The sequence below is a fragment of the Pteronotus mesoamericanus genome, unplaced genomic scaffold (genome assembly GCF_021234165.1).
Source record: "Pteronotus mesoamericanus isolate MK-2021 breed Mesoamerican mustached bat unplaced genomic scaffold, CSHL_Meso_final contig_164, whole genome shotgun sequence".
Lineage (NCBI taxonomy): Eukaryota > Metazoa > Chordata > Mammalia > Chiroptera > Mormoopidae > Pteronotus > Pteronotus mesoamericanus.
In genome coordinates this window covers 15,940,174-15,964,583 of record NW_026555065.1, presented here as the reverse complement: position 1 = coordinate 15,964,583, position 24,410 = coordinate 15,940,174, and the positions used below count along the sequence as shown (strand labels likewise).

The 24,410-nt window shown below is 37.7% G+C and overlaps 2 protein-coding genes and 1 pseudogene across 2 annotated transcripts in view; 1 reads left to right on the top strand and 2 right to left on the bottom strand.

Annotated features, from left to right (window-relative positions):
• Nucleotides 1–5,809, top strand: part of USP8 (ubiquitin specific peptidase 8) — a 53,286-nt gene extending 47,477 nt beyond the window's left edge. Inside the window, exons 16-19 of the mRNA XM_054565436.1 lie at nt 148–384; nt 1,116–1,258; nt 2,694–2,826; nt 2,986–5,809. Coding sequence (XP_054421411.1) covers nt 148–384; nt 1,116–1,258; nt 2,694–2,826; nt 2,986–3,171 — 699 coding nt within the window. The 3' untranslated portion in view covers nt 3,172–5,809. The remainder of the gene's footprint in view (nt 1–147; nt 385–1,115; nt 1,259–2,693; nt 2,827–2,985) is intronic.
• Nucleotides 4,899–24,410, bottom strand: part of USP50 (ubiquitin specific peptidase 50) — a 33,326-nt gene continuing 13,814 nt past the window's right edge. The window contains exon 7 of the mRNA XM_054565437.1: nt 4,899–5,090. Within this exon, the coding sequence (XP_054421412.1) occupies nt 4,899–5,090 (192 nt within the window). The remainder of the gene's footprint in view (nt 5,091–24,410) is intronic.
• Nucleotides 22,180–22,439, bottom strand: LOC129064254 (cytochrome c oxidase subunit 7C, mitochondrial-like; annotated as a pseudogene).

Sequence of the window (24,410 nt, the reverse complement as noted above, 5' to 3'; positions counted from 1 at the left end):
GTACTTAATGAGATTAGAATGCCTCTATGAAAAGAATCCGAAGTGCTTCTAAATCTGCAAAGTGTTTGTATTTAATATATTTTTTCAATTTTTTATTTAAATGCTGACTTTGAGATATTAACATAGAGGTTAAATAATCTTTTCCAGGCTGATAATCGGAAGAGACATAAAGAAGAAAATAATGATCATCTTGACGACTTTAAAGCAGCAGAATACGCTTGGCAGAAACACAAGCAGCTCAATGAATCTATCATTGTTGCACTTTTTCAGGGTCAATTCAAATCCACAGTACAGTGCCTCACCTGTCACAAAAAGTCCAGGACATTTGAGGCCTTCATGTACTTGTCTCTACCATTAGCATCCACAAGTAAATGTACATTACAGGTAAGTTTGTAATTGAGAGAAAATGATTTGTTGGATACAAATGCTGTTTATATACAGATAGAGATATACTTTTTCCAGCAATTTATTTCTGTTCTTTACCCCTATAAACATTTTATAGGTAAAAACCACACATAAATTGTTTTAATTAGACCTATGTAGATTAGAAAAAAATTTCTCCCAAAAAGAATTTTTTTAAAGATATAATAATTTCTTATTAGGTATGCTTTCAGAGTTGATAAATAATAGAGTTTTTTGTGGGGTTGTTTTTTTTTTACTGTTTGTATTCTGAAGAAGTTTCGTTTGGAAAATTATATGTTGACTTTAGGTATGCTTTTTATAAGAATTTGCTTTACACACAAGTATCAGATATTTTGCTTCCCACGTCACAGCAGTGAGGTTTAGATCGCTTATTGGTCCCTTTAGTGCTGGCTTCTTTGAGGATGTCATTTCTTCCACCAAGACTTCCCTGAGCCCCCAGGTGAGGCGTGTGCTCTCAGGAGGTGCAGTACTTCTTCCTATCCCCACAGGCACGCACACCCCGCTCTGGGGTCGCTTTAGGCCCGCTCTGCATTCCTCACTAGATCATGTACTTTGTGAGGGTAAGAACTGTTTTGTTCTAGTTACTGTCATATCCTTCATACCAGGCAGAGTAACTTACTGAATAGATGCTCAATGACACTGTGTTGAAGAAATGAATTACTGAGTATGTACTACTTCTTTTTGCCCTCCAGGATTGCCTTAGGTTATTTTCCAAAGAAGAAAAGCTCACAGATAATAACAGGTTTTACTGCAGTCATTGCAGAGCCCGAAGGGATTCTCTAAAAAAGATAGAAATCTGGAAGTTGCCACCTGTGCTTTTAGTGCATCTGAAACGGTAAAGGGCAAAACTTTTTCTACTTGTTTAGTACAGTTTAGATGAAGAGACTCTAAATCCTCTATTCCATATCATTTTGTTGCACTGCCTACCAAGGATGCATAATCAAGGAAGATTAACTGGTTAGGGTATCTCCAGGGAAATAGGGCAGAAATGATGAGACTCCAGTTCACCTTAGTGTTTGCAGTGGTAGAGCAAAATGACAGCACCAGTCTTTCATATAATTCTGTCTTTAAAAAAAAAAAAATCAATGAAACAAAATTATTCCATTTCAAATATAAAAATTGTAAGTCATTACAAAACATCAAGAAAACATATTAAAACATTATATAGTATACCTCTAACATATTAGCAGATAAAATTTGTTCAGAGAGTAAACATAAGAAAGATTAAACCTGTGATGAAAATGAAATACACGATTTTTTTAAGTGTTATTTTAAAAGTAAAATTTTAAGGATGACATTGTTGAGTGCAGACGTCATTTTGTCCAGATTTTTTCAGCCAGTGAAAAAGGCCTGGCCTATTATAGAAGGAATAAAATATGTCAGGTCTTTTGCTTTGATTCTTTAGTCTTTATATAATCTTGCCATCTGTGGAGTGGTAACTTCTAAAAAGTTTTTTAAAAAATGACTCAGAAAATTATTGAGAGCTATAGTTTTTGTTTCATCTTGCATTATTGGAGATTCTTAGGCAGTTATGTTAATTTTAACATTGACTAGTTCAAATTCCTGTTGTGTAAATTTTCTGAAAAAATTTATTTTATCAGTTCTTTTCTTGAGGACTGTGGAGGTAAATACTACAGAAATAATTACACATTTGTTGTGTTAACATTTTTAATGCTGAATATTACTCTTGCGTAGTATCTAAAAATATAAATGGTCCAGAATTCAGATTTTTAAAAATAAATATGAAATAACCCTATCACAGCAACCAAAACACCATTATTTTGGGATGTGAAGAGCAGTGTCAGCCAGGGCAACAGAGCGGCACTGGCTCAGTTGCAGGCCTGCGTGCTTTCAGGTCCAGGCTCCGGGTTCCCCCAAAGTGCACGCTTAAACCTCAGCATTTCTCCTCAGTCTTTCCTCTGTACTTTTGTAGTGATTAGCCTATGAATGTTGGTTTTCAGAACTTTTTATTGCATCTAACAAATCTAGCTAGTCTAGGGATTAAAGGACCAAGGTGTGGTCCTCCCTCTGCCACCCCAGCTGTTTGACTTTGGGCAAGCCATGCAATACCTATGCGCCTCAGTTTCCTCACTTGTAAAATGGAAATGAAACCAAGTGTTTTTAACAGGTCTCTCCACTATTAAAATGCTAAGTATGTGACTGAAATGGATTTTATGGTCTTGGCTAAAAATCTAGATCGTTAATAAATGAATTGAGGTTCATTCTGATGTCTTTGATCTGTCATGTAATTGTAATGCTTGGCTTTGCAGTTTTTCCTATGATGGTAGATGGAAACAAAAATTGCAGACATCTGTGGACTTTCCCTTAGAAAATCTTGATTTGTCTCAGTATGTTATTGGTCCAAAGAACAGTTTGAAGAAATACAACTTGTTTTCTGTTTCAGTAAGTATGTCATTGAACTTTTTCTTTCAAAGCAAACTAAAAATAAGTTTCAGGTGGGTCCTTACCTTATAGGAAAGAAAGAACAACATAATGCTTTGAAATTACTATTGACATATTTTACATTCAGTGTGAATTGATTTTCTGTTTTGTTTGGCACAGAATCACTACGGCGGGCTGGATGGAGGCCACTACACTGCCTATTGTAAAAATGCAGCAAGACAGCGGTGGTTTAAATTTGACGATCATGAAGTTTCTGATATCTCCGTTTCTTCTGTGAAATCTTCAGCAGCTTATATCCTCTTTTATACTTCCTTGGGACCACGAGCAACTGATGTAGCCACATAAGAAGAAGTAGGTTATGAGCTAGTTATCTTCTAAAAGGCTGAGGTACACAACTCTTGAAATGCTTATAAAGATATTGGATAGCTATAGCTGGCCATTTTGAGGCACTCTAGACTGTGTTACTAGGTGAGAGCTGTGTTACTATCACCATTATTTCAGGTCAGTGCTATCATCAAAACACTGACTAATAACATTTAACAAGTATTGCAGTAGGCAGTCCTTAGAGGTACCAATTATTTCAAAACAACTTTTTGAGTTTACTCCAAGGTTAAAATAATTAACTAGCTAAGCATTATTATTCTACTGGTCTAAGAAACATGTATCCTTTATTTTCATTCCCACTGCTATGGCCTTTTCACATTTCTAATTCTCAGCTTGATCTATGAATACTCTAGAATGATATAAAGCAGATAGGAATGTATGTGTATATATTTATTGCACACTTGCACATCAAATCGATTTACATAGTATAATATGTGGTCCTTTTGTGAAACCTAGAACTCAAAGGATTCCTTTTATTTTTTTCTTTGGGCCTATTCTGAGTAACTGCAGTGCTTTCTTAGGGAAATAACAGGGCAAAGCTATTTTTCTTTTGGCTTTGGGCTGTATTTGTGCACTGAATCTTTATTCTAAAAAGAAATAAATGGAAACTTTTCTTTAATTTTTTTAAAATGAGAATTTTCATTTACACCTACATTAAAATCTTAATGAGAAAAATAATTTAAAATACTGTATGTGTTCTGTCTTTAATTTATATTATCAAATATAGGACAATAGAACTATAGGTTTTATACACACACACACACACACACACATTATTCCAATACAGTGACTTAAAATTTAGTTCACTTACCCTGTTAGCATCAGGACTCAATTCTACTTTTCCTTCAACTTGACTGAGACTCCATATAGCATTTATGATCCTCAGAGCTGGGAGTCATAGTAAGATATACTACTGAGATTCATTCTATCAAGAGTAGTAGAATTCTTAGGGTTAAGGTAAAAAGGACTAGGAGTCAGGCATGACTACAAAGTGAACTGCGTTATGAACCACAACTTCACAAAGTGATGTATTATAAGAAATAGAGGAGCTTAGGATTCATCATTTACCTCAGGGACTCAGTAGCTACACATGAAGACAAAACACTCCGTATAAAAAGATTCTAAAGGTGCTTCTGAAAGATGTCACCATTGGTGGACTCCCACATAGAAGATTAAAGGATGATTTTTGAACAGTGAAGTTGATAGTTTTTCATGTTCAGCAGTTAGTCTAAGAGACGGAGTTTCTTGGCTGAATTAGCCGATCAATTAAATATTTTCCAGTCTCATTCTTAAGCTCACAGAGCCACTTGGACAAATTATTTTTGTTCCATTAAGTATCTTTGGAAAATAATTTGTTGGATATATGTATGTACATATGTAGAATTGAGACATTTTATGATAAAAATCCACCCTAATAAGCATTGAATTTTGAAGCCTGAAGTTAACTGCGTAGCCTGCAGTGTTTTTCTCAGCCCTCGGCCATTAGCACTGTATTACTCTCATGCTGCCTTTTCCAATGTGCCAGGGCCCATCTTCTTGGCCAGAGACTTCCTTATATAAGGTTGCACCATATGCCAGAAAGAAAAATGTCAGTGATGCAAGTAAGTTGCAAGAATTTAATAACAAAGCAAAACTTAAGTACTAGTTTCTGATGGCTTGTTTTGCACCTTTCAGGAAACACCGTTTTCCTAGCTCATGCATATTTCTATAGGTATAGAAAAGGGCTGGCAGCTATAGAACAGGAGATAGGCTGTAGCAGTTTGAACTGAAGTATCTGGAATCTCACTGACTCGTGTATCATCAAAGCTAAACCAGGCTTGGGTCACTGAGTTCTTGCAGAAAGCAGTGTAGTGGCCACCATCCAGATCACCAAAGTGGTTCTAAGGAAGGAAGGAATGTCAGACTTAGTATTCACATGCAGATAATCTAATGCTTGGGCAGGGGGGTAGAGTCAAGAAATACTTTTCATAATTATCCCTTATACTAAATTTAAAGGAAATGATAATTGTGTTAAATTGAGTCATGCATACAGCCTGAACTATATTGTTTCTCATTTTATGGAAGTACTTATATACTGTACCCATTGACAACTAAACAGAATCTGTGAATGAAATAGGACAGTACTTGACTTAATATTTATCAGTTAATACTGAGCACTTAACTACACATAAACAATTAAACATCAAGTAAAGTTTAAAAATAAGATAGTCATCTTTCCTAAATGAGCTTATAGTATAATTTCAAAGATAGGCTAAAATAGACATGAAAAAACACATTTAGCATTGGAACAAGGCATTTCTGCAGCTGCAGCCGGCTACCGTCCAGGGTGGGGCATGCAGCGACAGCCCCCTCAAGAGCCTGTTCATCCTTTTCCCTTTGTCTTCACTAACCCAGAGACGTCGGAGAGCCTCACTCCTCAGAAGGTGGTATAGTGCACAGCAGGGGTTGACCAGCCACTTGTCCACAGGCATCATCCAGCCTGCTGCCTGTTTTTGTATGGCCGGTGAATTAGGAATGCATTCTATATTTTTGTATGGTTGAAAAAAAAAATCAAAAGTACTATTTTGTGACATGAAAAGCCTATGAAATTCAGATTTCAGTGTCAAATAAAGTTTTATGAGAACACAGCCATGCTCATTCTTTCATGTTTTTCACTGGCTGCTTCTATACTACAACAGTATTATATTTGCAGGAGACCCCATGTGGCCTGCAAAGCCTAAAACATTTACTGCTTCACCTTCTACAGAGTAAGTTGCTGATCCCTGGTGTTAAAGAAAATGGTTTTTTGTAGTCAGTTTTGACTGACTGCAGGTCTAATACTAAGGACCTTAAGGAAATTATTTAACCTGAGTTTTAATTCCCCCATCTACTAAAATGGGGTAATAAGATTGGTTTTACATAGCCATTGTCAGGTATCTCATATTACAGAGCTAACGCATAGAAGGGACTTACTAAACGTTCCTTAGACCTTCATCTTCTCCTGAGCCCTGGGAGGGTGTCCATACTGCAGCCCGCGGGCCGCAATGCAGCTCAGGTTGGCTGTGAATGCGGCCCACCACAAAATCGTAAATCTACTTAAAACATGAGGGTTTTTTTGTAATTATGTGTTGTAATATATTTAATGTGTGGCCCAAGACAACTGTTCTTCCAGCGTGGCCCAGGGTTGCCAAAAGGTTGGACACCCCTGTTAGAGAAATATTCTAAAACTATTAAAAGTCCTGGTCCTGGTCTTTGCCATGTGACCTTAAGTTGATATGTGTCCGTTTCCTTATTTATAAAATGGTGCCCATAATAGCGTGATTAATCTGAGGAAAAAAAAAAACAACTGGTGGATAAGTAGTACCCCGACAATGAAGTAATGTTCTGAAGTGATTATACAGAAGAGAACTGGAATACAGTATTCAGTTTTGATGATTTAATATAAGAAAAATGACGGAAGATGGTCAAGTATTTTACTAGACTTCCATTTTCAGGAATTATGGTAGATAATTAGCTAACCTGAGAGCCTTAGTTATAACACTGTAAGGAATCCTGGATAAAACATGGTAAACACCCTTTGACCTGTATTTCTGACTTGAAGGATTTTTCAGTAAGAGTAAACACTGGGGACCAGGAGCCGAGGAAATAAGTAGCGTGATGTATGGTTGATGCTGTGACTGCGTCAGAGTAAAGATAATTCCTAGTCGCCGTAACCAAGGTGCTTCAGTTTTAAAGGGCACACAAGAGCAGGAGGTAAAGGCTTAGGTCTTTACCTAAGCAAGGTGAGGAACTGGATTGAGGTCCACACACAGCCAGGACTCAAAGAGATTCACCCTCAATACAAGGATAAACTAGGGAGGGAGGAAATCCCATCCTTAGGGCTTGTCTTAGTTTAGGCTGTGGGTACAGAGTGTAAAAGTCATTTGTAGAAATGACTCTGATTGAGAATCCTGTGACTCTAATGTGAGAAGTATTTTGTGGGTGCCAAGCAGAAGAAAAGAGAATTACTTTCTGGACTGATGCACAATAATTCAGGCTGCATAGGATACCCATGGAAAAAAACCCCAGCGACGTTGTGCTCGCTACTCAAAATTACAGAACACAAGGAAATCATTCACCTTGAGTAAGAGTCAGAAGGCAATAAATGCCAGGATTAAACCCCCAAGGACTTTAGAGAATGGAATTATCAAATACAGGCTACAAAGTACATTTAAAATTTATTAGAGACAAATGGCAGAAGGAAGCTAACTTTAAAAAAACTAAATAGAACATCCAGAAATGAAAAATGTACTTTCAAATTGAAAATTTAGTATAGAGAGGCGAGTCCCAGACAGTGGCATAAGGGTGCTGAGCTTGCCACCTCCCAAGAACACACAATGTACACCAATATTTAGAGCCATTCCCCCGAGAGACAGCTGAGGGCCAATTGAAGAGCTTCTGCAGGACACGAGAAAGAGAGAGAAGATGCAGAAAGAAGGAAGGGGAACTGCAAGAGCTCTTCAGAGCTGAGAGAACTCTACAGAACCAGAGAAACCAGTGACTGCATTGTTTACTTTTACCCTATGCTTGGACAGAGGGTGGGAGTTCTGGCCGGGTGCTCTGGTCGACCTGCAAGGCTGCTATAGTGCTTCCCCAGCCACTCCAACAGGAAAAGGTGCCGTAATGCGTGTACAGGACTCCTCCACCTGGGGATCGATCCCCCTGGGTATGGCAGGGTGCACACACAGGGCTCCCCCACCGGAAAATGCAGAACTAGCAAAGTGCTGCAGTACCTGCATGCAGAGCTGCCTCCTCATGAGAAACTGCTAAGACAGGGTGGTACTGTTACACGACCACAAAGAGATGCCCCATCTGGAGAAGGTGCAGAACCAGTGGGGTGCCACTGCGAGCATACGCAGGACTGACATGCCCAGAGAAAGTGCAAAAGTAGCAAAGTGTGGTGCGCGCACACAGCTGCTTGTCCAAAGGAAGTGAAAGTAGTCGGGCACTGCCACGTCACACTCAGGGAAGCCCCTCAGGCCTGGCTTGGGCAACAGACAAAACAACAGGGCCGACTGTGCACTGAAGGCAGCCCCTCCGGGGTCAGAAGGGCAAGGAGGGACGCACACGTAAGGCTGCCCTGCCTTGACTCCATTCTGGCTATGGACAGCCAGAACAACGGGAGCTAGTGCATGTTGCAGGGCCTGGAGGCCGTTCCTTCTGGTTAGGAGGCATGCCAGGCACCGCGCATACCCACCCTCATTCCAACTGGACTACCAGAGTCACCCGGCACACAGCCAACATGCCACTTTTTCAAGACTGAGAGAGACAGTTACTTCTAACTCAGAAGAAACACAGAAAGGCAAACAAAATAGGGAGACAGAAGAATTTGCCCGAAACGAAGAAACAAGAATAAAAGCCTTAGTAAAGAACTTAATGAAATGGAGATAAATAATGTGCCTGAAAAAGAATTCAAAGAATATTTGCATTTTAGGGATTTCAGAAAGAGAAGAGACAAAGGGGACAGAAAGTGTATTTGAAGAAATAAGGGCTGAAAACTTTACAAATTTGGGGAAAGAAACAGACATTGAGGTCCAGGAAGCACAGAAAGCTCCAAACAAGATGAACCCAAAGAGGCCCACAAGACACCCTATCATTAGAATGGCAAAGGTTAAAAATAAAGATACATCTTGAAGGCAACAAAATGGAATCAAGTCACATACAAGGGAAACCCCTTAAGGCTGACTTTTGAGCAGCAAATTCACAGGCCAAAAAGAAGTGGCAGAAATACTTAAGGTGCTGAAAGAAAGGAACATACAACCTATACCAGCAAGGTTATTGTTCAGAATTGAAGGAGAGATCCAGAGTTTCCCCAACAAGCAAAAACTAAAGGAGTCCACCCACCACAACTCAACTAGCTTTATAAGAAATGTTAAAGTATCTTCTTTCTGCCAAAAAAAGGTCATAACCATAAACGAGATAATTTAAGAAAGGAAAGAAAGATCTCACCATTAAGGCAAATATATAATGAACACAGTGAATCAACCACTTAAAAAACAGACAAAAAGAAGTTTTGAAAGTTAACAGAGAAAAGCAGCAAAATCAATAAACATATCCTTATGTGAGAATTAAAAATATTAGAGCACAATTGAATGAAATAACAAAATGACTATATAAAAATTAATACAACAAAGAGGTGGTTCTTTGAAAGGATTAGTAAAATTGACAAACCCCTAGCTAGACTCACTAAGAAAATAAGAGAAAAGACTAACATAAACAAAATCAGAAATTAAAGAAACATCACGGATATACAAAGGGTCATAGAAGAATACTGTGAAAGACTATGCCAATAACCTAGAAGAAATGGATAAGTTCCTAAAAACATATAACCTTCCTAGACTGAATTAAAAAGAAATGGAAAAATCTAACTATGAGGTTACCAATAAACAGTGAGGAAATGAAACAAGCATCAAAACCTACGGAAAAAACAAAAGTCCAGAACCAGATGGCTTCACTAGTGAATTCTATGAAACATTTTAAAAAGATTTGATACCTATCCTTCACAAACTCTAAAAAATTGAAGAGGCAATACTTCCTAACACATTTTATGAGGCCAGCATAGCCCTGATACCAAAGCCTGTCATGATAACACTAGAAAATAAAACTATAGACCAGTATCTCTGATGAATATGTATGCGGAAATCCTAAAAAAAAACAACAACAACAACAACAAAACTCTAACAAATTGAATAAAACAATACACTAAAAAAAAATAATACACCATAATCAAGCAGTATTCATGCCAGGGACACAAGAATGGTCCAACATATGCAAATTGATCAATGTAATACACCACATTAACATAATAAAGGATAAAGGCCATGATCATATCAATAGATGCAGAAAAATAATTTTTTAAAAGATTTTATTTATTTATTTTTAGAGAGGGGAAAGGAAGAAGAGAGGGAAAGAAACATCAATGTGTGGTTGCATCTCACTTGCCCCTGACTGGGGACCTGGCAATGTAACCCAGGCATGTGCCCTAGACTGGTAATTGAACCAGCGACACTTTGGTTTGCAGGCCGGCACTCAATCCACTGAGCCACACCAGCCAGGGCCAGAGAAAGAATTTGATAAGATACAAAATCCATTTATGTTTAAAACATTCAATAAAATGGTTATAAAAGGAAAGTACCTCAACATAATAAAGACCATATATGACGAACTCTCAGCTAATATCACACTCAATTGTGAAAAAACTAAAAGGTTTCCTTCTAAGATGAGGAACAAGACAAGGATGTCCACTCTCACTACTGTAATTCAGTATAGTGGTAGAAATCCCAACCAGAGCAATCAGGAAAAAGAAATAAAAGGTATCCAAATTGGGAAGGCACTAGAACTGCCACTTTTTGCAGATGACATGATTCTTTATATAGAAAACCCTAAAGACTCGGCAGAAAACTATTAGAAACAATAAGCAAATACAGTAAAGTTGCAGGATACAAAATCAATATACGAAATACCACAGCTTTACTATATGCTAACAACAAAATTTCAGAAAAAGAAATGAAAACAATTCCTTTTGCAATTGCAACAAAAATAAAATATGTAGCAATAAACTTAACAAAAGATGTGAAGGACCTATATACTGAAAACTACAAAATATTATTAAAGAGGTTCAAAAAGACACAATGAAATGGAAAGATATTCTGTGTTCCTAGGCTGAAAGGATCAACCGTTAAAATGTCCATATTACCCGAAGCAATATATAGATTTAATGCAACCCCCATCAAAATCCCGATGACATTTTTTATATAGAACAAAAAATCATCAGATTTGTATGGAACACAAAAGACTCTGAATAATGAAAACAATCCTGAGAAAAAAGAATGTAGCTAGACGTATCACACTCCCTGACTTCAAATTATACTACAAAGTGACACTAATCAAAACTGCATAATTTTGGCAGAAAAACAGACACACAGATCAATGGAACAGAATTGAGAGCCCAGAAAAAAACCCAGATATATATGGGCAACTAATTTTTGACAAAGGAGCTAAAAACATACAATGGAGAAAAGAAAGCCTCTTCAATAAATGGTGCTGGCAAAATTGGAAATCCACATGCAAAAGTATAAAACTAGACTACTGTTTGTTCCCATATACAAAATTTAAAGGGATCAAAGACCTAAATATACTACCTGAAATGAAAAGTTACATAGAAGAAAACATAGGTACTAAACTTACGGACCTTGTTAGGATTTTTAAAATTTGACCCCAATGTCAAGAGAAGTAAAGGCAAATATAAATGAATGGGACTATATCAAACCAAAAAGCTTCTGCCCAGCAAAAGAAACCACCAACAAACAAAAAGGCAACCAACTGAATGGGAGAAGATATTTGTAAACAACAGCTCCAACAAGGGGTTAATATCTAAAATATATAAAGAGCTCAAACAACTCAACACCAAACAAACAAATGGGCAGAGGACCTGAACAAACACTTCTCCCAAGAAGACGCACAAATGGCCAAGAGATACATGAAAAGATGCTGATTCACTAGCTATTAGGGAAATGCAAATCTACAATGATACCACCTCACACTGTGAGATGGCTGTACCTAACAAGACAAGTAATAACAAGTGCTGAGAGGTTGTGGAGAAAAAGGAACCCTCATTCACTGCTGGTGGGAATGAAAGCTGATACAGCCACTATGGAAAACAATATGGAGGCTCCTCAAAGAATTAAGGATATATTATCATATGACCCAGCCACCCCTCTTCTGTGTATTTACCTGAAAAAAATTAGAACATTTATTCTAAAAGATATATGCACGCCTGTGTTCATTGCAGCATTATCCATGGTAGCCAAGACATGGAAACTGATGTGTCCTTCAACAGAGGATTGGGTAAAGGTGTGAGAATACAAAGGTGAGCAATTGCTAACATCATTACCGAAAAGATAAATAATAAGTAAGGGTATGAAATAATTAAAAAGACAAATACAAATAAATAATACAATAATTAATAAATGACAACAAGAATAAACTCTGTTTTGTGTACTCACAGCCATAAACAAACTGTTGCCCAACTGTGTATATACACTGGACTAAGCCATAAGAAAGGATGAAACATTGCCATTTGAGACAACATGGATGGATCCTGAGAATACCATGTATGCTGAGCGAAATAAGTGTGGCAGAAAAAGTTAAGAACCATATGATTTCACTCATATGTGGGATATAAAACTGAAAGCAACAAATGAACAAATTAGAAACAAAAACTCACAGACACAGACAAAGTGGTTACCACAGGGAAGGAGGGAGGGGATGTATAAAGGATAAAGGGGGTCAAATATATGTTAACAAAGGAGATTTGACTTTGGGTAGTGGGCATACAATGCAAGATATAGATGATGTATTATGGAATTGTACATCTGAAACCATTATAATCATATTAATGTCACTCCAATAAATTTAATTAATTAAAAAATAAATTACACGGAAAAAAAAGACAACAATAGTAGTTAGGTCATCAGAATAGTAGCGTTCCAAGATCCTTCCATTTGTTTGAGAGAAGAGTATATGATCTTAATTAACTTAAGGCTTTAATTCAAGTATGGAAGCTGAAACATTAATTGCAATTGCAAAAGAATCTAAATAAAATGTAGGAGAGGGATCCAAGATGGTGGAGGATTAAATGGAAGCTACACTAACCTCCTCCCAGGACCAATCTGGAATTACAACAAAATTTTAGAGAAATCACTCTGAATAACCAACTGAACACTAGCTGGACAGAAGCCTTACAGCCAAGGACAGACAGAAGAAACCACTTCACAATAAGACTGGTAAGGAATGTGGAGGATGTGCAAGGGGTCTGGCTGGGCTCCCATGGGAGGCAGCTGTAGTTCCAGAGGGATAGTTCAGTGGCTTGGGGGTTCCCCCTGAGAAACACGGAGACTAAACCCCAAGCTGGGCTCCGTAGCCTACAGCACCAGAGCTAGAAAAGAACCCAGATAACATCCAGCTGTGAAAAGCAGCAGGGTTTCTCTGGGCCAGGGAGAGATGGCTGGAGATACAGAGAGCCTCTTAAAAGGCCAGCACACAAAATTTTGTTTGCAGCCACTTATCCTGGGCTCCAGCAGAAGAGGGGCTGAGTGGACTGGAGATGCTTGAGGAGAGTCTGGGGTTGGTAGTTTTGGAGAGAGAACTGAAGGAAGAGCTGCCAGGATTTCTGTGCTAAGTCATTCTCCAAACTGCAGAAACCATCTTTCTCAGGCAGAGCACCTCCCTCTAAATCACATCAGCCTGAGGGGAGCAGTATCCCTGCCCACAGGAATTACTCTGCCCCACTCTGTGGTGCTTAAGCTGCGTTGCTGATAACAGCTTAAGTCTATGTCACTGAACAGTTTAACAACTAAGGAAAATACAAGCATCCAAAATGGGAAGACAAAGAAACAGACCATGAGTCAGAGAACAAGAGAATTCTCCAGAAGAAGAACTAGATAAAATGGAGGCAAGCAATTTCTAAGATAGAGAGCTTAGAATAATGATTATAAGGATACTCAACAACATGAAAAAAGATATAGAAACCATAAAAAGGACCAGTCAGAAATAAAGAATGCAATAGCTGAAATAAATAATACACTGGAAGGAATAAACAATAGGTTAGATGAAGCAAAGGATCAAATCAGAGATTTGGAAGACAGCATAGGAAAAGAAAACACCTAGGCAGAGCAGCAAAAAGAAAAAAAATATTAAAAATGAAGAGAGCTTAAGAAACATTTCAAGTAGCATGAAGCATAACATCTGCATCATGGCAATACCAGAAGGAAAAGAGAGCAAGCAAGAGATCAAGAACCTATTTGAAGAAATAATGACCAAAACCTTCCCTAATTTGGTGAAGGAAAAAGACACACAAATCCAGGAAGCTCAGAGAATCCAAAATAAGTTGGACCTAAAGAGGCCTACACTGAGACACATCATACTTAAAATGACAAGGCTTAAAGGCAAAGAGGGAATCCTAAAAGCCACAAGGGAAAAGCAGGTAGTTACCTACAAGGGAGAACCTTAGGCTGTTCTCTGATTTCTCAACAGAAACAGTTTGGGCCAGAAGGGAATGGCATGAAATATTCAAAGTGATCAAAAGCAAGGACCTACAACTAAGGCTACTTTATCCAGCAAGGCTATCATTTAAAACCAAAGGAGAAATAAGGAGCTTCCCAAACAAGAAAAAGCTAAAGGAGTTTGTAACACCAAATTAGTACTGCAAAAAAATGTTTAAGGGCTTGCTTTCAGAAGAAGTAGAAAAAGAGAAAGAAAAAAAAAACCCAGAGGAAAATAGTATAACAATAAAATGGCACTAAATACATATCTGTCAGTAATCACAGTAAATGTAAATGGCTTAAATGCTCCAACCAAAAGACAAAGGATAGCTGAATGGATAAGAAAACAAGACCTATATATGCTGCCTCTAAGAGACCCAACTCAGATCGAAGATACACACAGACTAAAGTAAAGGATGGAAAAAGATATTTCATGCAAATGGAAAGAAAAAAAATGTTGGGGTTGCAGTACTTATATCAGGCAAAATATACTTTAAAATCAAGGCTATAGTAAGAGACACAGAAAGGCACTACATAATGATAAAGGGAAAAATCCAACATGAGGGTATAACCCAACATAGGAGCACCTAAATATGTGAAGCAAATCTTGGTGGACATAAAGGGAGAGATCGACAGCAATACTGTCATAGTTGGGGGTTTTAACTCCACATTGACTTCAATGGATAGATCTTCCAGACAGAAAATCAACATGGAGACAGTGGCCCTAAACGACACAGTAGGTCAAATGGATTTAATTGATATCTTCAGAGCATTTCATCCCAAAGCAGCAGAATATACATACTTTTTATGTGCACATGGAATGCTTTCTAGGACAGACCACATGTTAGGACACAAAACAAGTCCCAATAAATCTAAGACTGAAAACATCAGGCATCTTCTCTGACCCCAATGCTATACAACTAGAACTCAATCACAAAAACACTGAAAAACACACAAATACATGGAAGCTCAATAAGAGGTTATTAAACAATAAATGGGTCAACGAGATCAAGGAAGAAATCAAAAGATACCTTGAAACAAAAGAAAATGAGGACACAAGTATCCAAAATCTGTGAGATACAAGGAACGCAATCCTAAGAGGGAAATTCACAGCATTACAGGCCTATCTCAAAAAACAAGAAAAAACTCAAATAAACAATCTTACTTCACAATTAAAGGAACTTGAAAAAGAACAAACAAAGCCAAAAGTGAATTCGGCTTTGTTTGGAAATAATAAAGATCAGAGCAGAAATAAATGAAATAAAGTCTTAAAAATGATATAAAAGATCAATGAATCCAAGAGCTGGTTCTTTAAAAAGATAAACAAGATTGACAAACTTTTAACCAGACTCATCAAGAAAAAAAGAGAGGGGACCCAAATAAATAAAATCAGAAATGAAAGAGGAGGAATAACAACTGACACCAAAGAAATACAAATGACTGTAAGAAAATATTATGAATAATTATATACCAACAAACTGGACAACCTGGACAAAATAGATAAATTCCTAGAAACATACAATCTTCCCAAATTAAATCAGGGAGAATCAGAGAATCTGAATAGACAGATTAAACCTAGTGAAAATGAGGCAAAACAAACAAACCAACAAAAACCCTCCCAACAAACAAAAACTCTCCCAACAAACAAAAACCCTGGACCAGATGGCTTCACAGGTGAATTTTATCAAATATTCCAAGAACTAACACCTCTCCTTCTCAAACTATTTTATAAAATTCAAGAGGAAATAAGGCTCCCAAACTGATTTTACAAGGCCAGCATTATCCTAATTCTAAAACCAGTAAAGAAACTACAAAGAAAGAAAATTATAGGTTAATATCTCTGATGAACATAGATGCTAAAATCCTCAACAAAATATTAGTAAACTGAACACAACAAAGCATCAAAAAGATCATACACCATGATCAAGCAGGATTTATTCCAGGAATGTAAGGTTGGTATAACATTCACAAATCAATAAATGTGATTCACCACATAAATAAAATGAAGGATAAAAACCACATGATCATATCAATAGATGCAGAAAAATCATTTGATAAAATCCAGCACCATTTATGATAAAAACTCTCAGCAAAGTGGGAATAGAGGGAACATACCTAAATATAATAAAGGCCATATGTGACAAACCCACTGCCAGTGTCTTATTCAATGGGGAAAAACAGCAAGTGTTCCTCTTAACATCAGGAACAAGACAGGATGTCTGCTTTCACTTCTCTTATTTGACATAGTACTAGGTATCCTAGCCATGGCACTTAGACAAGAACAAACAAAAGGCACCCAAATTGGAAAGGAAGAGGTAAACTGTCATTATTTGCAGATGACATGATACTGTACATAGTAAACCCAAAAAATTCCACGAAGAAACTACTAGAACTTATAAACGAATTCAGCAAAGTAGCAGGATATATATAATTAATATCCAGAAATCAGTTGCATGTTTATACTCCAATAACAAACTAACAGAAAAGGAAATTAAGAAAACAATCTCATTCACAACTGCTACAAAAAGAATAAAATACCTAGGAATAAACCTAACCAAGGATGTAAAAGACCTGTACTTGTAAAATTTTAAGACACTGGAGAAAGAAATAGAAGATGCAAATAAGTGGAAGCACATATCGTTTTCATGGACAGGAAGAATTATCATCATTAAAATGTCTAGACTACATAAATAAATCTATAGATTCAATGCAATTCCTAGCAAGATTCCAATCATGTATTTCACAAAACTAGAACAATAGTTCAAGAATTTATATGGAACCACAAAAAGCCTCACATAGCAACAACAACCTTGAGAAAGAACAATAATGTGGGAGGAATCACGCTATCTAATATGAAGATATACTATAAGGCCATAGTAATCAAAGCAGCATAGCTGGCACAAAAAACAGATACATAGATCAATGGGACAGTATAGAGAGCCCCAAAATAAATCCACACCTTTATAGTCAATATTTGACAGAGAAAGTAAGCACATAGAATGGGCTAAAGATAATTTATTCTATAATAGTGTTGGGAAAATTGGACTGATAAATGCAAGAAAATGAAACTAGACCAACTCCTTACACCACACACAAAATATATTCAAAATGGATCAAAGACCTAAATGTTAGACCTGAAATCATAAAAATCATAGAAGAAAACACAGGCAGTAAAATTTCGGACATTGTTCATAGCAATATATTATTGGATATATCTCCCCAGGCAAGGGAAACAAAAGAAAAAATTAAAAAGTGGGATTACATCAAACTAAAAAGTTTTTGCACAGCATAAGGAAATCATCAACAAAATAAAAAGACAGCCCTAGCTGGTGTGGCTCAGTGGATTGAGTGCCTCCTGTGAACAAAGGGTCATAGGTTCAATTCCCAGTCAGGGCACATGCCTGGATCATGGGCCAGGTCCCCAATAGAGGGCACACAGGAGGCAACCACACATTGATTTTCTTGCCCTCTCTTTCTCCCTCCCTTCCCCTCTCTCTAAAAATAAAATGAATAAAATCTTTAAAAAAAAAAACAACCCAGAGAATGGGACGACATATTCGCCGATACAACTGGTAAGCATTTACTATCCAAAATTTATAAAGAACGTACAAAACTCAACACCAAAAAAACAAACAATCAACTGGAAAATGGGCAAAGGACCTGAATAGACACTTCTCCAAAGAGGACATATACATGGCCAATAGACATATGAAAAGATGATCAATGTCACTAATCATCAAAGAAATGCAAATTAAAACCACAATGAGATATCACCTCCCACCTGTCAGAATGGCTATCATCGATAAATCAATAAGCAACAAGTGCTGGTGAGGCTGCGGAGAAAAGGAAACCCTTTTGCCCTGTTGGTGGGAATACACACTGGTAGAGCCTCTGTGAAAAGCAATATGGAGACACCTCAAAAAAATTAAAAATGAACCTGCCTTTTCACCCATTGATCCCACTTTCTGGGAATATTATCGGAAGGAACCCACAACACTAATTTGAAAGAACATAATCAACCTTCTGTTAATTGCAGCATTATTTATAATCACCAAGATATGGAAGCAGCCTAAGTGTCCATCAATAGATGAGTGAATAAAACAACTATGGGACATTTACATAATGGAATGCTACTCAGCCATAAAAAAGAAAAAAATTTTACCCTTTGCAACAGTATGGATAGATCTGGAAAACATTATGCTAAGTGAAATAAGCCAATCAGAGAAAGACAAATACCATATGATCTCACTCATATGTGGAATCTAACAAACAAACTGAATTAACAAGGAAAATGGGGAGAGACTCATAGAGAGCAGGCTGACAGCTAGTGGGGGGGATGTTAGGGGGTGGAGGGATTGAACAAAAAGGAAAAAGGACTCATGGACATGGACAGCAGTGTGGTGATTGCTGGGGGAAGGGAGGAAATAAATGAATAAATACCCAAATGGCACCAACTGTACTTGAACTACAATAAAAAATAAATAAAATTTAAAAAGAAAAGAAAGAAAGCTATCAATTTAGTAGTAGTCCAGGAAAAAAAAGAGGGAAATGACTAGAGATAAACTTAAAGCACACAAGATGACAACAGAAACTAACCCAAATTTCTTATGAGTTGAAATATATGGAAACTTACTAGATAGATTGACAGATAGAATTTTAAAAATGCAGTTCAATATTCTATACTGTTTATCATTCAGAACTCAGAGAGGTTGAACTGAAAGGGATAGAAAAGATACAGTAGGTAGATACAAGCAAAAGAAAGTTGGAGAAGCTATATAAACATCAATTAAAATGGACTTAAAGACAAAAGCCATTAAAAATGATAGGGTCACTTTATAATGAAAAGGAGCTTAATATACCAAAAAGTTTATCATTCTAAACTGCTGTGCAGTTTAAACAAATACATTTGTTTAAACTTTTGTTTTTAAAAAAATTGAGAACTTTAGGGAAATTTTGACAGCTACCATCATAATGGTATACACTTATTCTATACTGTTATATATATTATATATATTATTAGATACATATTTATGTTAAGATGATAAATAATGACCAAGTTATATTCATTATAGCAATGCAAGAGTAGAAAAATTAGAAAATTTATAAATATAATTAACCATACTATCATATTAACAAGGATTCAGGGGAACCATAGCAACTCCAAAGGGATTGAATAAAATTCAACACTTTTATGAACATGCACAACAGCTGTTTGCAAACTAGAATCGAAGGAAGTATCCATAATCTGAAAAGGTATAGCTACTAAACATTTACAGCAAGCATTATTCTTGATTATTCCCTTTCAAATCAAGAAGAAAATATTTCAACACATTTCTGTCAACTATCAGTTAGTCAAACAGATGAAAACAACAGTACAGAGATAACTTTGAACAACAGGAGCTTAACTTCAGCTTGGATCCTAATAAATAGAAATATGCAATTCTCAACAAATGTAAAAGAATTACTTTCATACAGATCATAATCTTTGAACACAATGCAATAAAATTAGCGGTCAAGACAAAAAGATATCCCTCTTCCATATTCTTATACTTTTGGAAATTTAAAAAAAGCACTTCTCAGTAAATTTTGATAGCAAATAAGAACTCATAATGTAAATTATAAAAACTTAGAAAGACACAGCAATGCAAATACTGTATCAACACACGGGATGCAGTAACCTCTGTGACTGTCCTTAAAATAGTGAAGTGCAGGGAGGAGACCAGGCTCAGTACTATAGGTAAGTCTGACGGCTCATCTATAAAGTGGGTTGAGGGATGCACGAGGGTTCATTGTACTATCCTCTCTATTTTATCTATGTTTGAAATGTTCTGTAATTTAAAAGGTGGTAGGCAGTGAAAGTGGTATCTAGAGAATACGTATATCTAAAAGACAGACCAAATGTAATGAATGAAGCATCGTATTTATGACAGAAAGGATACACCTAAAGAAAGTAGAGGGAAAGAAATAATAAGAACCAGTAAAGCAGAAAACAAAGAGGTAATAAGGAGGATTAAAAAGACAAGTTAGTCCTTTGAAGAGACTTAAAGAATATAAACAGCAATAGGAAGACTGATTTAAAAAGGAGACAAACAATGAATGTTAAGTAAATAAAATAGAAATGAAATAAGGTGTTATACCTACAGATCCAGCAGAAATTTAACAGCACTTTTAGTAGCCTGAAAAAGTTTTGCCAGCAAATTGAAAATTTTGATGAAACCGAGAAGTATCCAGAAAATTATAATTTACCCAAACTGCTGCAAGAGGAAAACAAAAATGCCTGAATAGGCCTACAAATATTAAAGTAATTACATCAGCACAGGGATGCCTCGGAGATCTTGTGGGTTTGGTTCCAGACCACTGCAGTAAAGCAAGTCATACTCTTTCCACTGGTGGAGGAGGGTCTTGCCTTCAGTTTGTAAAAACACAACCCCTCTGAAGCAGAGCACAGCAAAGCACGAGGAAACGAGGCGGGCCTGCAGCTCAGAGTCCTCCCTCAGAGGGAACAGCAGGCCCAGGTGGGCTTACAGGTGAGCTCTACCGATCCTTCAAGAAACTTTTCATTAGCAAACTACACAAGGTTCTGTAGAAAAGGGGAAAAAAGCTCCTTGAACTCCTGAGGTCGGTAGAACCCCTAATCAGACCAAGACAATTCGAGGAAGAAAAGCACAGATCACTCCCATTCAAGAAGAGAGATGCAAAAATATTAAAAGGTTGTAAACCAAATCCAGCAAAATGTATCTAAGATAATAAATAATGGCTAAGTGTATTGATCCCAGCAATGCAAGGGTAATAACATTAGAAAACTCTATAAATGTAAATGACCATATTAACAGATTAAAAAGGGTCCAAGAGAGCTATAGCATCTATATTATTGCAGTGAAAATAAGATTTAATAGACCTTAACACCTTTACAAGATGCACAAAAACTGTTAGCAAAACCAAAATAGAAGGAAGTACTCATAACCTGATAAAGTGTATCTCTTAAAAGCTTACAGCAAGCACCACTCTCAATTATTCCCTTATAAAATCAAGAGAAAAAAAAAAAAGGATACTCACTCTGGTGATTTAGCACCTGAGCTCACCTCCTCCCAGGAAACAGAAAAACCAACAGGGCTCGAGTTCACTTTCGTGAGACCCACAAGGATCTGAGAAACTACTGCAAAGTTCTAGTGACTAGCCTGCCCCACGGCTCCACATCTGTGGCAGCTGACATTATGTGAATGAGGTTTATTTGCTAATTTTAAAGCACTGGCCTGAGGGGCAAGCATCTAATTCAGCACAGGTGTACGGGCTGGCAGGCACCTGTCTTTGTGCTCTCCCTCTGGCTCGCTCTATATGGGCCCCACCTTCTGCGCATGCTCCCTGGGCTTCACTCCAGCCAGTGGGTGCCGTTGTCCCAGAGGCAGGAACACCAGAGGGCCAGTGTCTCTCTCTCAGAGGGAAAGAAAAGAGTTTTTGTTTTTATCTAGGCAACACTGGTTTATGACATTATTTAAGTTGCAGGTGTGCAATATTATCATTTGACATCTGTATAGAAGGACTGGCACAAATAACGCCCCTTTTTATTACAAAATCTTTTATTACAAAATCATAAGCATGTAATTCTGTAACATAACAATATCAAACTCAAGCACACCATATGACATTTTAGGTGAAATGTTCAAATTAAAACTATAAATTATTACACCCATGTTATTGCCCTACCAACCACACTCAAGCAGGCCTTACGTCTGCTGGACCCTGTACTACATCATGCTTAACCACCAAAAGTCTAGTTTCTTTCTTTTTCTTTTTTTTTTTTTCATGCCATACATTTATTTACAGACACATCTAGTATGTTAAGTTCAACAGCTTGATCCATTTTTCATAGACTGCACCTCTTTAAGTGCTGCTCCTCCTATCTGTTTCATGGTTTAACTAAAGCGTCTTTATTTTTTAAGCAGTTGGTGTCTTAATACAAAGAAAGGTGCGGCAAATCCCGATGCAAAATACAAAGTCATCATAGCTAGTGGCTGCCACTTGTTTTCCACTGAAAGCGTCAAATTCTTCCCTGGACCTCCTCAAAGTGGCTCCTACAGACCACAAGGATTGTGAACCTCCAAATGCTCTGTCCCAGCATTTTGCTATTGGAAGCGCTGCGAAAGGCACAGACGCTGAAGGCAGAAGGAATGGCTGTATCACACGGAGTCCTTTTTTCATGACCCTGCTCCCCATTGTGCAAGGACAGAAAGGGAAAAGTCCAGTTTCCACATGGTTCCCCCCTTACTCCCTGTTCCCTCCCCTCCACCAACTCTTTCCCTCTAGTAACCACCGGCCTGTTGTCTTCTTCTGTGATTCTGTTTTTGTTTCATTTGGTTTTTGGTTTTTGTTTTATATTGTATAGAGGAGATTATACAGTATTGTTTTTCTCTGTCTGACTTATTTCACGTAGGATTGTACCCTGAAGATCCATCCGTGCTGTCACAAACGGCAAGCTTTCATCTTTTTATGGGTTAGTAGTGTCCCTGTGCCTGCCTGTGTGTTTGCATCTATTTTATCCATTCATCCATCATTGGTTACTTAGGTTGTTTTCATATATTGTCTATTGCAACTAATGCTTAGGGGAACACACAGTGCATGTATCTTTTTGAATTTGTACTTTGTATTCTTTGGATAAATAGCCAGAAGTGGAATTACTCAATCATATGGCAGGTAGCTCTATCCTTAATTTTTAAGGGAATATTCACACCGATTTCCACAGCAGCTGTGCTGATTTAGGTTCCCACCAACAGTGCACAATGTTTCTTTTCTCCGCATCCTACACCATGCTTGTTATTTCTTGTGTTTTTGATGATAGCCATTTTAGTAAATGTGAGGTTATGTCTCAATGTGGTTTTAATTGCATTTCCCTAGTAATTAGTGATGTTCAGGGTTTTTTCATGTGCCAATTGGCCATACATATATCTTCTTTGGAAGAAGGTTTATTTAGATCCCCTGCCCATTTTTGAATCAGGTTGCTTCGTTTTTGTTGTTGTTGAGCTGTATGAGTTCTGAATATATTGAGTGCCTTAACCCCTATTAGATGTATGATTTGCAATATCTTGTCCCACACAGTAGGTTGCCTTTTCCCTTTGCTGATAGTTTCCTTTGCTGGGCAGAAGCTTTTTAGTTTGATGTGGTACCACTTGTTTATTTTTGCTTTTTTTCCCCTTTGCTGTTAAAGTCACATCCACAAAAACAACACTAAGACTGACGTCAGGTGGCTTGCTACCTATGTTTTCTTCTCTGCATTTTATGAGTTCAGGTCTTATGTTCAAGTCTTTAATTTGAGTTAATTTTGTGTATGATATAAAACAGAGGTCTATCTCATTCTTTTGCAGGGGGCTGTCCAGCTTTCGCAGCAGCGTTTATTGAAGAGACTGTCCTCTCTGCACTGGATGGTCTTGGCTCCTTTGTTGTAAATGTCTTTCAATGAAAGAGGCCAGTTCGCTATGGGGAGCTTCAGCCTGAGGGCAGGTTCCTGTCTGGCACACAACTAGGGGCCCCTGGAGGGACCTTCGGGGAACAGAAGTGGCGGAAACTGTCTCCGCGCTCGCCCCTCTGCCTTTCTCCGGCTCACCAGTATCTCCCAGAAAGGAACTTACACCTTCCTCTGGTGATCCAGTCTTTGCAGCTGCTCCCGGGGAACATCACCACGTTACCTGGCTCTGGTGGCCCAAGAGGCTATGCCTATGGGTCCCAAAGCACTTTAACCAACAGAGAAAAAAATGCTTAAGCTGTTCCCACCCACAAGGCACAGCAAGAGGCAACAGACGCAGGAGCTCTTTCTGTGAAAGTGCCCTATGAGCTTATCATCGTAACTGCCCAAGAGACAAGCTTCTACTTAAAGACACATCTATGGGCTGACTGTGTCCTTTCCAGAGACCCCAGAGGTAGGCACTCTCTTTCTGCTGTCCGCTGACCAGGCTCTAGAACGCCAGTATCGCCCCGAGGGGAGCTTTTGCATGTGTCTGATTTTGCGGCTGCTGCCCAGGGGATTCCCCTTGATTGCTGGGTTCTGATGGCCAGAGGAGCTTGTGTTCCTGGGTCTCACGGGATTGTAGGGATTGTAGCGATTGGAGAGAGAATTATTATTTTTATCCTCATCTGAGGACATGCTTG